Genomic DNA, 12,794 nt, shown 5'->3' on the forward strand with positions numbered 1-12,794 from the left:
CATTTTTTGTAATAAATTTTTCTAAATATTATTCGATAAACTACCAAGAGAATAAATATATCAGTTTTGCAACAAATGTTTAAGGTTAGAAACAGAAACCAGTCAAGATGATTTCTATTTTAATTTAGATCCTTTTGATCCTAGCCAAATAAATTTAAACGAATAATTAACTTACATGTGTAAGTTATATGTAAGTACGATACGAAAGAAAAAAAATGTAAAAAATAAAAAAAAAAATAAAAGAAGAAAATAATAAGTACTTAAGGCAATATTATATATATACTATATATAATCATCGTAGTATATACAATTCTCCGAATTAACCTAAAAAATCAAATTATTTCAATGACGAAAACGAAAATTTATGATGTCCACGACATCGATTTTTTACGTTCGTTTCTAAATAGAAAGAGAGAAAAAAGAAAATTGAAACGAAGAAATAAGCTGCGTTCCTATTAATACACATTTAAGTACATCGATCAACCAATGTTCGTTTTCTCTATCACACGTTTTTCTTCTATACAAATTCCGTGATATGTACCTCGTGATCGCGCTTGTGCTATCTCGACAATTATTTTGTTTATTTATTTATTTTGTTTCGTTTTCTCTGGTTCTATCCATTATTTTCTCTTCGGTATGTCGATGTTCGTTTCTTTCGCTTTTGTTGTTTTTGATTTACCGGACGGACAGAAGATGATTCGAAAGATCAACTCAATCATGCCAAACGAGAACGATATCGGGCTTAGGATTCTCCTATATAACGAGTATCATTTACGTCATTTCCATCTTTAAATGGCGCTGTATAGTCTGTTCAGAATCAATCGATCTCTCGAGATTAACGAAAAGAATTGTCTCTTATATTTGAGAAACGTGATATATTTACATATTTCCGATGATAAAGTGAAAATGAAAAAAAAAATTAACTAAGAAAATTAATTAAGAACAGCACCGAGTTGGACCCACTTACAAAAGATTTTTTCAATCTATCAGAGAATCAAATAGAAGCTAAAGATTATAAAAAAGAAAAATAGTACTCAATTATATTCAATGGATAATTAATTTTAAACAGATTATACTATTGTCACCGGATATAGAAGTCCTAAAATTGTATAAGCAACACGATTTGTGCTGAAAAACGTTACCGAACTATATTTACAAGAATAACTTATAATTTAAACTGAACGAATCTCGACAACGAAGAATATTGTTTCTGTTTGAATTAGGATTATCATCGACTCGATGAACTTTCTTTTCTCATTCGTACACTCATTCTCTCATTCACTCTCTTTTTCTTTCTCTCTCTTCACCAATCCAATTTTACTTTCTATTCCTTTCGTAACATCTTTTTTTTTTAAATAACTACTATTTATGTACAATGCACATATACGATTCGTCGTCGAAACGACGATCGAACACGTACCCTCTTCTCCATTAATGACGACGAAGTCATTCTATCTATTGCCTCCACCTCTTTTTACCCCTGTTCGATGGCAACCCCTTGCCATATAATGTGACATAATGTACAGTTTTTTTTCATATCATGTTTTTAGATCTTTCTGGTTGAAAAGAATTTATTATATTTGGCATTTATATGAATAATTTTTGAAATATATATATATATATATATATATATATATATATATAGATATTGGCATATAGAAAAGTAAATTATAGATTTAAAACAATTTGTCTTGTAATATAAGAAAGAAAATCTTTTCTTTAATTTTTCTCTGTAAGAGTATATTATTATTAATCAAAAGTATCTTTTGAAGTAGAAAAGATACTTTTGATTATATATATATATATATTATAGCAAGGGGTTGCTATAAAATCATCATCAATTCAAGAAATTAAAAGCTTATTCATTGACTAAAAGTGAAAGAAGCTTTAAGATGCAACATTAACTCCATGTTTATCAATATATAGGATATGGAGAACATTCACAAATCTCCGTAATCGTTCAACAATTGACATAATTCGAATAACAATCTATAGTGCTATAGGTTCACGTCGGAACGCGACACCATATCGTTGCTCTCCTGTTGGCTCGTGAAACAATCTTCGTTTTATTCTCTTATTCTTTTATATTTTTCTTGTGTGTGCTTTTTTTGGTCTTGTTTCAAGCGGAAGCACCTTTTATGTACCCTATTACGTGTGCGCGAGCCATTTTTCATCTAAAGGCATAGTTTACAAACATTGTCTGCAAATAGTTCGCATAAATTATTTACAAATAATTATCGCTGGTAGAAAAGATATTATGAGATCAGTAAAATTCATCAAATTCATAATTTATATATTTTGAAACAAAAAGAGATATGACTGTATAACTTGACTGTATGATTGAATCTACATATATCTCTTCCACTAGTATTACATAAATTGTTACATCATATATCGTATACTATAATTTCGTGCTATATTTTTCTGTAGGTATTTAAAAATCTATGTGCAGGCAAATCTGCAGACAATATTTGTAATACTTGATGTAAATGTATAATACGTTTTACGATTTTTCAGCGGTGACAATATACGATTCAATATCTTTATAATGTTGCACTAATATCATTATGCAATTCGACAGATTTACATATTCCAATAATTCAATAAAATTACAATAATAGGATTCTGACATTGGACATATAAAAGTATCGAATCACATCAAATCTAAATAGCGCAATGTATACGATTATACGACGCTATTTAAATATATAAAGCTATCGAACAACACAACACCACTGCTGCAAAACCACAATGTCGTATCGTTCATCTACACACCTCAATACATCCTCTCAAATTTCAAAACAATCTTTTACAATGAATGCTTAACCCGCTTGTATGTACGATATTAGACAACAATAGCGTGGAACGTACTGATTCTAGAAACTTTTTTAACATCTAATTTTTGCTCTTAAATATTCTAAGTTGTATATGCGTGTGTTTAGGATTTGTGTGATTAATTCTGTTGGCCAGGGAACAATAGATTCTGCGCTACCCAAGCTCGTAACCGTTTTTTCTCTGTCGTTTCAGGCGGAGAAACTTTTGAGCAAAATTTATGACAATCTGATTGTTTGCGTTTAAGTACTGGCCATTTTGGCTACATGTATCACAGTCCGCTATTTTGGTGTTCAATTGCGCCAGTATCAATCCAATTTATAAGTATCAATGAATTTATAAGTACTCGGTCATAACTTTTTTTCTTTTTTTTAATTTGTTTTTTTGTTTATTTTGTTATCTAAGTTTTTTTTTTGCTCATCGTTAATAAAACTTGACAATTCTTGATATTTCGAGCCGGGTAAATACGACAGAATTTTTCATTTACGCACCTTTCGGTTGTTGGCCGTTTGAAAAGAAAAATAACTATCTGATAATAATTGTTTTTATCGAGCCACGTTTATCGCGTGGATTTGCATTCGAACTAAGCTACTAGCATTGTTATTTTCATATTATTTCTCGTATCTTATTTATTTTTTTGTATTTTTTCTCCTTTTTTTTTTTACGTTTTTTATCTTCGACGAAACATCTGATTCGTGCATCATAATCTTGGGTGCGTGGAAATTTTGTTTCATCATGCAGAATGAACGATAATCGTTTTTAGCCTAAACTATTCAAGATTATTGTACATCTCGTTTAATTAAGTAATAATCTCACGATAGACATTTAAATATGTTATCGATATTAACGACGTTATCTAGTTTTTTCCGCAGATAAAGTGCGACGACATCTAAAGTAAATCGTGCGACTCGGCCGATCGATCGACCGTATGGATCTCTTAATTAAATAATCCACGTTCACCAACGCGATCGAACGCGTGGTCCCAGAAAGCATTTTTTTTTTTTTTTTTCTTTATTTCAAATTCATATTTCCTCTCACTCTTCTCGTATTCATTCGAGGTTATTGAGGCTGTGTGTGCGTAATCTACTAATATCTAGAAACAACGGGTACGTGTTTTGTGCTGATTTGCTTCTATATCAATCATTGCTACTAAACACATCTCTTCGAGATCGATATCTCCATCCCTCGCTTTTCATGGAGGTCCCTCTTCATCACACGGCTCTTTACCGTGACCAATCATCCGGAATCTCCATTGGAGAATTACTCATTTGAAACCACGCGATTCCATCAAGATTAACTAAACGGTTCACGTGTAATACTTCCGGTTATTCGAGAGGTCGAAACGCGAACGGACGTGGAGTCGTCACTATGTGTTCGAACGGAAGTACTTGGCCACGCTGTTGACAAACTCCTGGCGCTACAATTGCACCTGGAATGCTTGGGTCGCGTTTGGCATTATGAACGGGTTTGTGGTGCTCGATTGTCGCAGATTCCTCGCCGCTATTTCCGCCCATTCCGCGTCGAATGGATCCGAAGGACCGGTTCTGGTCGCCTGATTCATGGCGGCTGAACCGAGGGAGAGCGCCCTCGCGTGAAGAGGTGGTGCCCGTCGAGGACTTATTTGTCCTTGCGAAGGAGATTGCACTGAAGGTGGTACCGAGCTGGTTATACTGCCCAACCATTGCTCCGGTTTTGGCAATGCGGTTGTTGTTGAAACTGATTGAACCTGAAATGAGAATTAAAATATTGTAATATTTGTTCTTACATCATTTTGCGTGATTGTTTATACTTTGCAAAATTGAGAAGTAAAAGGACAGATTATATTTGCTTTGATAGATCTAATACAAGAAGATATACTGCTCTCTTTCTTCCTCTGATGTTTTTACCTTTGTAACGATTCAAGGCAAAAATGAAAAAATTCTAATTGAAAGTAACATTAATTTTGAATTTATAAAAAAACTTGGAGAATAATCGATCGAAGATTAACAGACTTCTTTAAATGAAATATAGAAAAGCAAAATACAGTATAGACAATATAAACAGTATATAAATATTATGTAATTAATAACATCAATCGGTGCGAATAATATTGTATTAAGTTTAAACGAATAAGCATTTCTGCTTACCGCTGATGTAGTAATAGTATTCGCCACTGAGGTTTGATTAATTTGACTAACATTATTAGAAATCTTTCCAGATAGAGCCGGTGAGACGGATGCCATACTAGTAGCAGTCGGTGAGCTGGTCTTGGGAGTCATCACTGAAGTCACTGGTATCGGTGACCTATTCATAGCCGGTGTGGGTGCATTTCCTAAGGAGGACGTGGACGCTGTGCTGAAGGCTGGACTGGCCGAGGCTGATGTTCCAAACACGCTGACAGTGGTGTTGGGTGCGGGGGTACTCATAACTATCGGTGTAGGCGCGTTCGTTCTTGGAAGGATGGGACTGAGATTGCTGGTTTTATTCAAGATTGGTGTAAGCCTGTGATTCGAAGCCAGAACAGGTGACGGAGCTTCCTGCCAACTGGGTCCAACGTGATTCAGATTACTGAGATCGTCGTTCTTTTCGTTATTGTTGTTGTTGTTATTGTTGTTCAAACTTGGACCATTTTGCAGTTTTAATTCGTCCAACGAGTTGCTACTCGTCACTGTAACGGAATGTCAATCATTAGCATTTAATCAAAATAATTACAAATTATAACATTTATAAAAATATTTTATCACAATATATAAGGTATATTTTTGTTATTAAAGAAAATTGAAATCTATTAGAGAATGTATTAAGAATGTAAGAATATTATTTTGTTAATTGATCCTGTAGTATCCAGTAGTTAGAATTAAAAAAATTCTATCCACTTCAGGTTCATGATGTACCTGGTGGAGTATTATTAGCGGTGGTACTGGTGAAGAGCTGTTTAGCCACAGAGCTTGTACTGCTTTGCGTAGAGATTGGTCCGAAGTCGTCGGTCCTCGAAAGAAGAGAAAGCCCTTGTGAAAGCTGCTGACACATCGCTGAAACGCTATCTTGACCCCCGGGTGATATTTCTGGTATTGGACTAACTGTAAAAAAAGAACAGAATTTTAACATTTATTCTAGATATTAAACATTTCTAACACTATAATTTGGTGCTTCGAACCAGTGCTTGGAACTACAGAACGCATGCTGCAAACACGTGAATACGTGTTAAGTGTTTAACAGCGGGATACAAGATGTTAAAAAACAAATATTTCCGAAAATAATAGACTTATATTATTTCACAAAATTAGTTAAGAATTTAAATATTAAGAGGAAGAGAATATTTTAGGAAGAATAAATAATTTTTTGACGATATGATAATTGTTATTATATTTCGATAATAATTTGTTAATAAAAATTCGGAAAGAAAAAGGTTTAGAAAAAAAAAAATGACTTAGCTATTTCGTAAAATAATATAAGTCTGTAAATTTAAAAAATTCAGTTTCTTTTATGTATTCAACAAAACTACAATTTTAGAAAATAAAATTTGAAGCGAGAAAAATATTTCATAAAACGAGAACATTTAAGAGTACTACAGGGTCGTGTAGAACGTTATATTTTTTTTTTTTTCCACTTCCTCTACTCGTTCAACTTCGTTGAACTATATTTAAACGAACAACATATCGTATACAATGGTATATTTAAACACAACGGAGGAAAACGAGCACCATCCAAAAACATCAAAGAAGGGTCAGGCAATATGGACAATTAACAGAATAGGGAATAATGACCTTCGTCATATCCTTCGAATTCTATTGCAAAAATGAAGAATTATATTATTCGATGTTTCAATATTTTAGTTATACGCAGCACATGGAAGAAAGCAATTTGTCGGAATATTTTTATAGGATTACTACTGAAGACTTCAAAATATAATTGCAATTATGAAAAAATAATTGATATTACAATATTCAGAATACAAATATATATTCAATAATTAAATGTATAAATATGTAATATCGATAAATATTGTCAATATTAATAATTTATTCCTCGTAAATTTGATTTAATATATTTATATTCGAAAAATTTAAAAAAATTCTATTCATATAAATTCTATTTAAGAAAATAATCGCATTTCCTTTGTCCATCATTGCATTTGAAAAAAGAATTTTACAAAAATAGATATTATGAAATCAATCATTTACCAATCTATTTTGTAATGTTGCTAACAATATAAAAGATATAATTCATGCCAACTGCGCATAGTAACAATAAAATAATAGCTACAATATTTTATATAGCAACATGATATTAAAAATTAATCCTTCTCTTGAGAATATATTGAAGCCTTCAGTTTAACTTATCATAATTTTATCAAAGTTTTGAATTTCATCTTAAGCAGGTTTATATTTGTATCCATACATTGTATGTAATTGTATATAATATACGTTTAACATCAATATACGATTTTATAGAATAAAATTATAATATATCTGCATGATTATATTTCTAGATTCGAAGATATCGCAATAAGGATTTTTACCTGGTGGCTTCAGAGGTACGATGTGAGACATAGCAGATGGCATCCGTGACAAATCCGTCGGTTCAAGGCTATGGCTACGTGTGCGTTCAAGATTGCTAGGAAGATCGTTAATCCGTAAACTAAGCTGCCTTTTGAACGGTGATGCTTGGTTCAATTGAGTGAAACCCCGGAAGGAACCTTGTCTTTCGAGCATCGACGGGGTAGCGTGTGGTCTCTCTATCGCAAAAGGATTGTAGACTTGCTTTATAGGTGGTACATCTGTAAAAAAAAAAAAAAAAAACATTTGGTTGTAAGAAATATACTTCTATAATACGTCTAAAAAATCTTTTTCTATGTGTTGAAACCAAACTTTGAAAAATTTTTCACAAAGTACAAATGAATTAATTGAATGAATTAATGGTCACTTTAATTATTTTTATTATTAACTTTTAATACAATTTTCAGATGCCATTTAATTTTTTCTATATATGAGATTTTTATAAAAATAAAATCATAGAAAAGCAAGCTAGTTAAAGATTAAAAAAAATAATTTATATTTCAAAAATTTCAAGTCTGATATTTTAAAAAATATATATTTACATTTCTTTGTATTGATTTATTTTCATTATATTTTAAGGATAGATTATAGATTCGTTGGAATGTTAATAATTTGCTTCACAGGTACATTAAGGGAGAAAAGTCACTGACCTACGGCGCGTTCGCGCGAATCCTGCAATCGCTCGGTTAAAGATGGCTGCCTGAAACTGCCGCTCCTCGTGAAGGTTGAAGTTTTCGAATCGAACGTCATCGTGACACCGCATTCCTTGTCCCTTCGTTGCTTTCTTTCCAGACACGCAGCAAAAGCACATCCAACTGCATGACTCAAGCGTTCTCCCTAAATGAACACGATGAATATTAAGCGTAAAAATTATATAGATGCAAAGAAAGAATGCGATTTAAAGAATTATATTGTTCCATATTAAAAGAGAAAAATTAATTTGAAAATTATAGATTACATATAATTCTATAAAAAAAAAAAAAATTATGGTGTACAGATTTGTACTTACAGATCGTAGTGTACAATCATCACAATCATTATTGAAACATCAATTACAAAAAAAAAAAAAAAATAATGTTCAATAATCAACGAATTTTTCTATCAAAGAAATTTTATCAACAACACGAACCGATTCTTTCAATGCCAAAAATCCATGGCACATCCATCGTCTGGTCGTGCCGTCTCTACAGATGTAACTGAACCCTTTCTCGTGATTTCGATCCGGAGCACAAAAGGAAACTTTCTCTATCGTCTGATCGACGATCAGCCCTTTTGTCTCATCTTCAACCACCCGCAAACCGTCTCCTGATACGTGCAGCACCGCGCGTACCGGCCGCCGCCTCGAGTTCTACAAGAATTTCATTTTGAAAAAAAAAAAAATGATCGATTGGATTTTAAATTTCTTTTTCTAAAAATTTTTTTCTCAAAGATAGAAAGAATATACGACGAGAATGTTAAATAAGAAAATTTATAACTCGTGCTGAAGTTGAAAACATCAAATTGACAATTTTCAAAAGAATTTTTTTTTTTCGCTTACCCTAAGTACTTTTAGAGCTTCCTCGCACACTTGCATACCCCTTGATTCGAACACCTCAACACATCCCAGGTACTGGAAGCAATTGAAATTGATTGGATTAATCAATAAGCGCGAACAGGGTCGAGTTTGATTGATACTCGAGATTGATTTGACAAAAAAAGAATAATAGAAGCTGTAGACTCCTAGTGAAATGTAGAATGAAATTATCGTTTCAGAAATTTCTTCTTTAATTATTAAAAATATATATATATATATATTTAAATTACGTTGGATATAATATAAAAGTTTCAATTCATTAGAAAAGAACATTTTAGAAGTATAGGGGTAGTCTATCAAAATAGAATAGGGCTACACATACGTATTTTAGTAAGGGGTAACCGTAATGGTACGCTCGTTACTCTCGAATATCGATTATTTGGATATGTGCCAATTTTACGGCCGATAGCTGTTCGATTTTCGATTACACACGAATTCTTCATGTTTAAACGTATTTTGTTTCGAATGACCAAATTTTTAATCTTTAATTACGAATTTATATTTATTACTTTTACTGATCTTCGATATTAATTTCTTTTTTACTTTTATCGATCTAAAAATTAATAAAAATTTTATTTTTAATATTCCGTTAATAAATTAATATTTTTAATATAAAATTATTTTTAATATTTTTAAGATTCCAGTTTAACCCCTTCTAATTATTTTGTTATTTGCATATTTTAATAAGATGATTCATTTTTTTTTTTTTTTTTTTCTAAATAAATCGTAACTTCACTTTCGTAAATTTAACGTGTAACAATAAAATTAGAATTGTACCTTAACATGGAAAGCACACGTGGCCGAGCGGACAGCCGTTTCGTCCGCCTGCCATTGATGCGGTTTACTTGATTCCGGCACATGAGGATCTTTCCGCCGTCGAAAGCTATCACGAAAACTTCGTCGAAGTCGGTCCATTCTTTTTCCCGGTGACCTCTCTCGCTTCTGCAAAAAAATATAACAAAGATATTTCCTTCGTTACGATATTTTTCAATTTAATCGTTTGTATTATAACTTTCTTTTTTTTCCTTGTTAAAATTATTCCAACGAACGTGGAATCATTTTATAAAATCGCTTATTTAATTTTAATATTAAATAATTGAAACGGGCCAATCGATATCTCTCGACGTCTCTTCCACTTCGCTCGTCGACATTTGAAAAGAGAGTGAGAAAAATGGACGCATCGATAACAATCTTTGCTCGCGTCGCAAAGAATAAAAGAGAAGAGAAAAAAAGCAAAAGCATTGGAAATGTGACACAAGAGAAGTATAGACATGGTGTAGAGGTAAAGAAAGATTGCGAAAAAGTTTCCAAGACCGTAATGTGCGCAACCTTTTTCTATCTAACGATCACAAGTGTAGACAAGTACTATGCACGTTCAATTGATATTTTTCTATTTTTCTTGTTCATCCATTCCTTTTTATAACAATATTTTATTAGATTAGGTGAATTTCGTTTCGTTAAAATTTGAAATAGAGATTTGCATTTATGAGATTTGCACAACAATTTTTCGAATTTCTCGCGAATTCTGTTTATTAATTTGAAAACAAGTGTGTACAGAATCGCTTGGAAATCACTTGGAGGGGTCAAACACACACGATACTCGTTTGAGAAAACGTTTTGGATGCATCGATCACTATATATACGCGTTTCCCACGTGTTCGCACGTTTTTCGTGTGGCCCGATTCCTCGTTTTCTCGCACAAGTAAACACGTCTATTCACGTCGCTGAATGCCAGCGGCAACGTCAAACGATCCTCGATTAACGAGCCGTGTTAAACGGTAGCGGAAAATTGGATAATCCGCAAGCGATTCGAACGAAACTGTAAATTGTAATGTAAATCGATGAATGGTAAGACACGTTAAATCATTAATTTTGCAATCTTTTTTCTTAATTTATTAACTGTTTTCATGATTATTCAATCCCATCCCAGTACAAAATAAGAAAAATTTGAAAAATCAACACGATAGAAGCATATATCGGAAGCGTTATTTTCTTAAAATTGATCAATTAAAAATTTCGATTTATAGATCGAAATAATTAAATTTTATTATTATAAATATAATATGATGTGAATTATATGAAATGTATCTTTCACTGTTAAAGAAAGTGTAATAAAGTAATTTCGTATAACGTAATATATTACTCGTTGCCTCTGCCTCTTGCTAACGATCACTTCACGTGTGCGCAACTTAATTTGACTTTAGAATTTTAGATGACCTTAAACTTATAATGTGCCATTCGATCGATATATAATGTTTTTATGAGTATTTTTGTTTCCTTTTCGTTTTATCGATCAAATTGCTTCATTATCACCGGAAGCAAGTTATTTCAATTTTTTAATTACAATATTAACGAAAAAATTTTTACAAGTCACGAATACTATCTACATTTTATTTCTATACGCTAATATTTTATATTTATTTATATCTATCGCTAAAAAATATTTCAGAAAGCAATATAAATTAAAATATAATTCATCGTATCATTTTGAACAATCATTATCATTTTCTTCTTCAAAATTTATTCCTGCAAATTCATCCTCCTTTCAAACGTGTTACCAGTCACGCCACATTTTTCGCATCATTGTCAACTTGAAGAAGAATACATTTATATGTAGCATATTCCGCGGACCCGAAAGTCGAATCCCTGCAGTGAACTTGTACGCGGTATTATCTGAATCATAGCTGTTCGAAGCGTAAATCTCGAATGAGACCTGACACGACATGTGGCATTTTCTCGAGATCCGCGAGCATTCCCAGAGGAGGAGGGTTTCGAGGTATCCCCGATGAGTCGTTAACAGTCGGCCTTGAGAAAATAGAAGGCAACCAGTGTCTGGCAACGGCCGTGGACCGAGTCGAAGGTCTTACAATGGCCTGTGATCGAATCTTGGCCTCGGTTCCCAACGAATCTTTTATATCTGAACCCTCCACGACCTCTCCCCTAGCACGAATCTACCCTCCTAAATCGGCATGCCTAAGAACCGGCCAACGGATCAAGGATCGAGGTAGGTTGAGAAAGTTCTCTCTCCCTCTCTCTTTCTCTCTTCTGTTTTCGAATTAAATTTACGATGCCTAGAAGGTGAAATTTTGATCGACGTAATGGTACACTAACAATATTGTTGGAAACATAGAACTTGTATAAAGTTTATTTGTGATTTAAAGTTTCTGTCCGAAGTTTTTAACGAATTCTGTTCAATAATATTTATTTTTTTGTTAAACAATCAGAGTGGAATTTTTGAGCAATAATGAACGGAATAATAACATTAGCATGCGCGCCTCGATATGCAAAAGTATCTATTTTACAAGTTAAATCATATTATTTCGAGATATATTTTTCCATCAATTTAAGAAACTTTTGATAAGCAGTATACACATCAATCTTATCGATAAATCAATAACTTTGAGAGGAAAAGTATGTTGCATGTAAAGTATACTTATCCAACTTTATTATTTCATTAAACTTAATTTCCATCGGGTAAAAGCATTTTAATGGAACTCTTGATATTTCTATATAAATTTATTACACTTTTAATACAATATATATATATATATATATGCTTNTATATATATATATATATATATATGCTTTTAGCAACGAAACAGTATTTCGTTATTCTTTTAACCTATAGTTATATAATTTATTATTAGATTTTTAATTTTTACAAACTTTCTTCTTTCTGAATAGTATTCAGAAATAAAAATATACTTTTTTGCACCATCTTGCTTCATATTTCAAAATATATAATATTACAGGATATCCACCTGAGCAAGTACTTACATGGATCGTTTACATTTATCATAGATAATCATTAGTTGTATAGATAAAATCACGTTACCGTGTTATCTCATCTC

The 12,794-nt window shown here is 32.1% G+C and overlaps 1 protein-coding gene across 8 annotated transcripts in view; it reads right to left on the reverse strand.

Annotated features, from left to right (window-relative positions):
* Nucleotides 1-1,634: 1,634 nt before the first annotated feature.
* LOC122714645 (protein numb) overlaps nt 1,635-12,794 on the reverse strand; it is a 60,323-nt gene continuing 49,163 nt past the window's right edge. For 6 of the 8 annotated variants that reach the window (XM_043936209.1, XM_043936199.1, XM_043936165.1 and 3 more), the window contains 8 exons: nt 9,721-9,885; nt 8,908-8,979; nt 8,500-8,718; nt 8,021-8,207; nt 7,334-7,591; nt 5,706-5,891; nt 4,959-5,479; nt 1,635-4,558 (listed from right to left, as the gene is read on the reverse strand). In XM_043936209.1, the coding sequence (XP_043792144.1) occupies nt 4,250-4,558; nt 4,959-5,479; nt 5,706-5,891; nt 7,334-7,591; nt 8,021-8,207; nt 8,500-8,718; nt 8,908-8,979; nt 9,721-9,858 (1,890 nt within the window). In that variant the 5' untranslated portion in view covers nt 9,859-9,885 and the 3' untranslated portion in view covers nt 1,635-4,249. The remainder of the gene's footprint in view (nt 4,559-4,958; nt 5,480-5,705; nt 5,892-7,333; nt 7,592-8,020; nt 8,208-8,499; nt 8,719-8,907; nt 8,980-9,720; nt 9,886-12,794) is intronic. The other 2 variants (XM_043936191.1, XM_043936218.1) reach the window with 2 other exon arrangements.

Source organism: Apis laboriosa, unplaced genomic scaffold (genome assembly GCF_014066325.1).
Source record: "Apis laboriosa isolate Shangri-la unplaced genomic scaffold, ASM1406632v1 scaffold112_cov148, whole genome shotgun sequence".
Classification (NCBI taxonomy): domain Eukaryota; kingdom Metazoa; phylum Arthropoda; class Insecta; order Hymenoptera; family Apidae; genus Apis; species Apis laboriosa.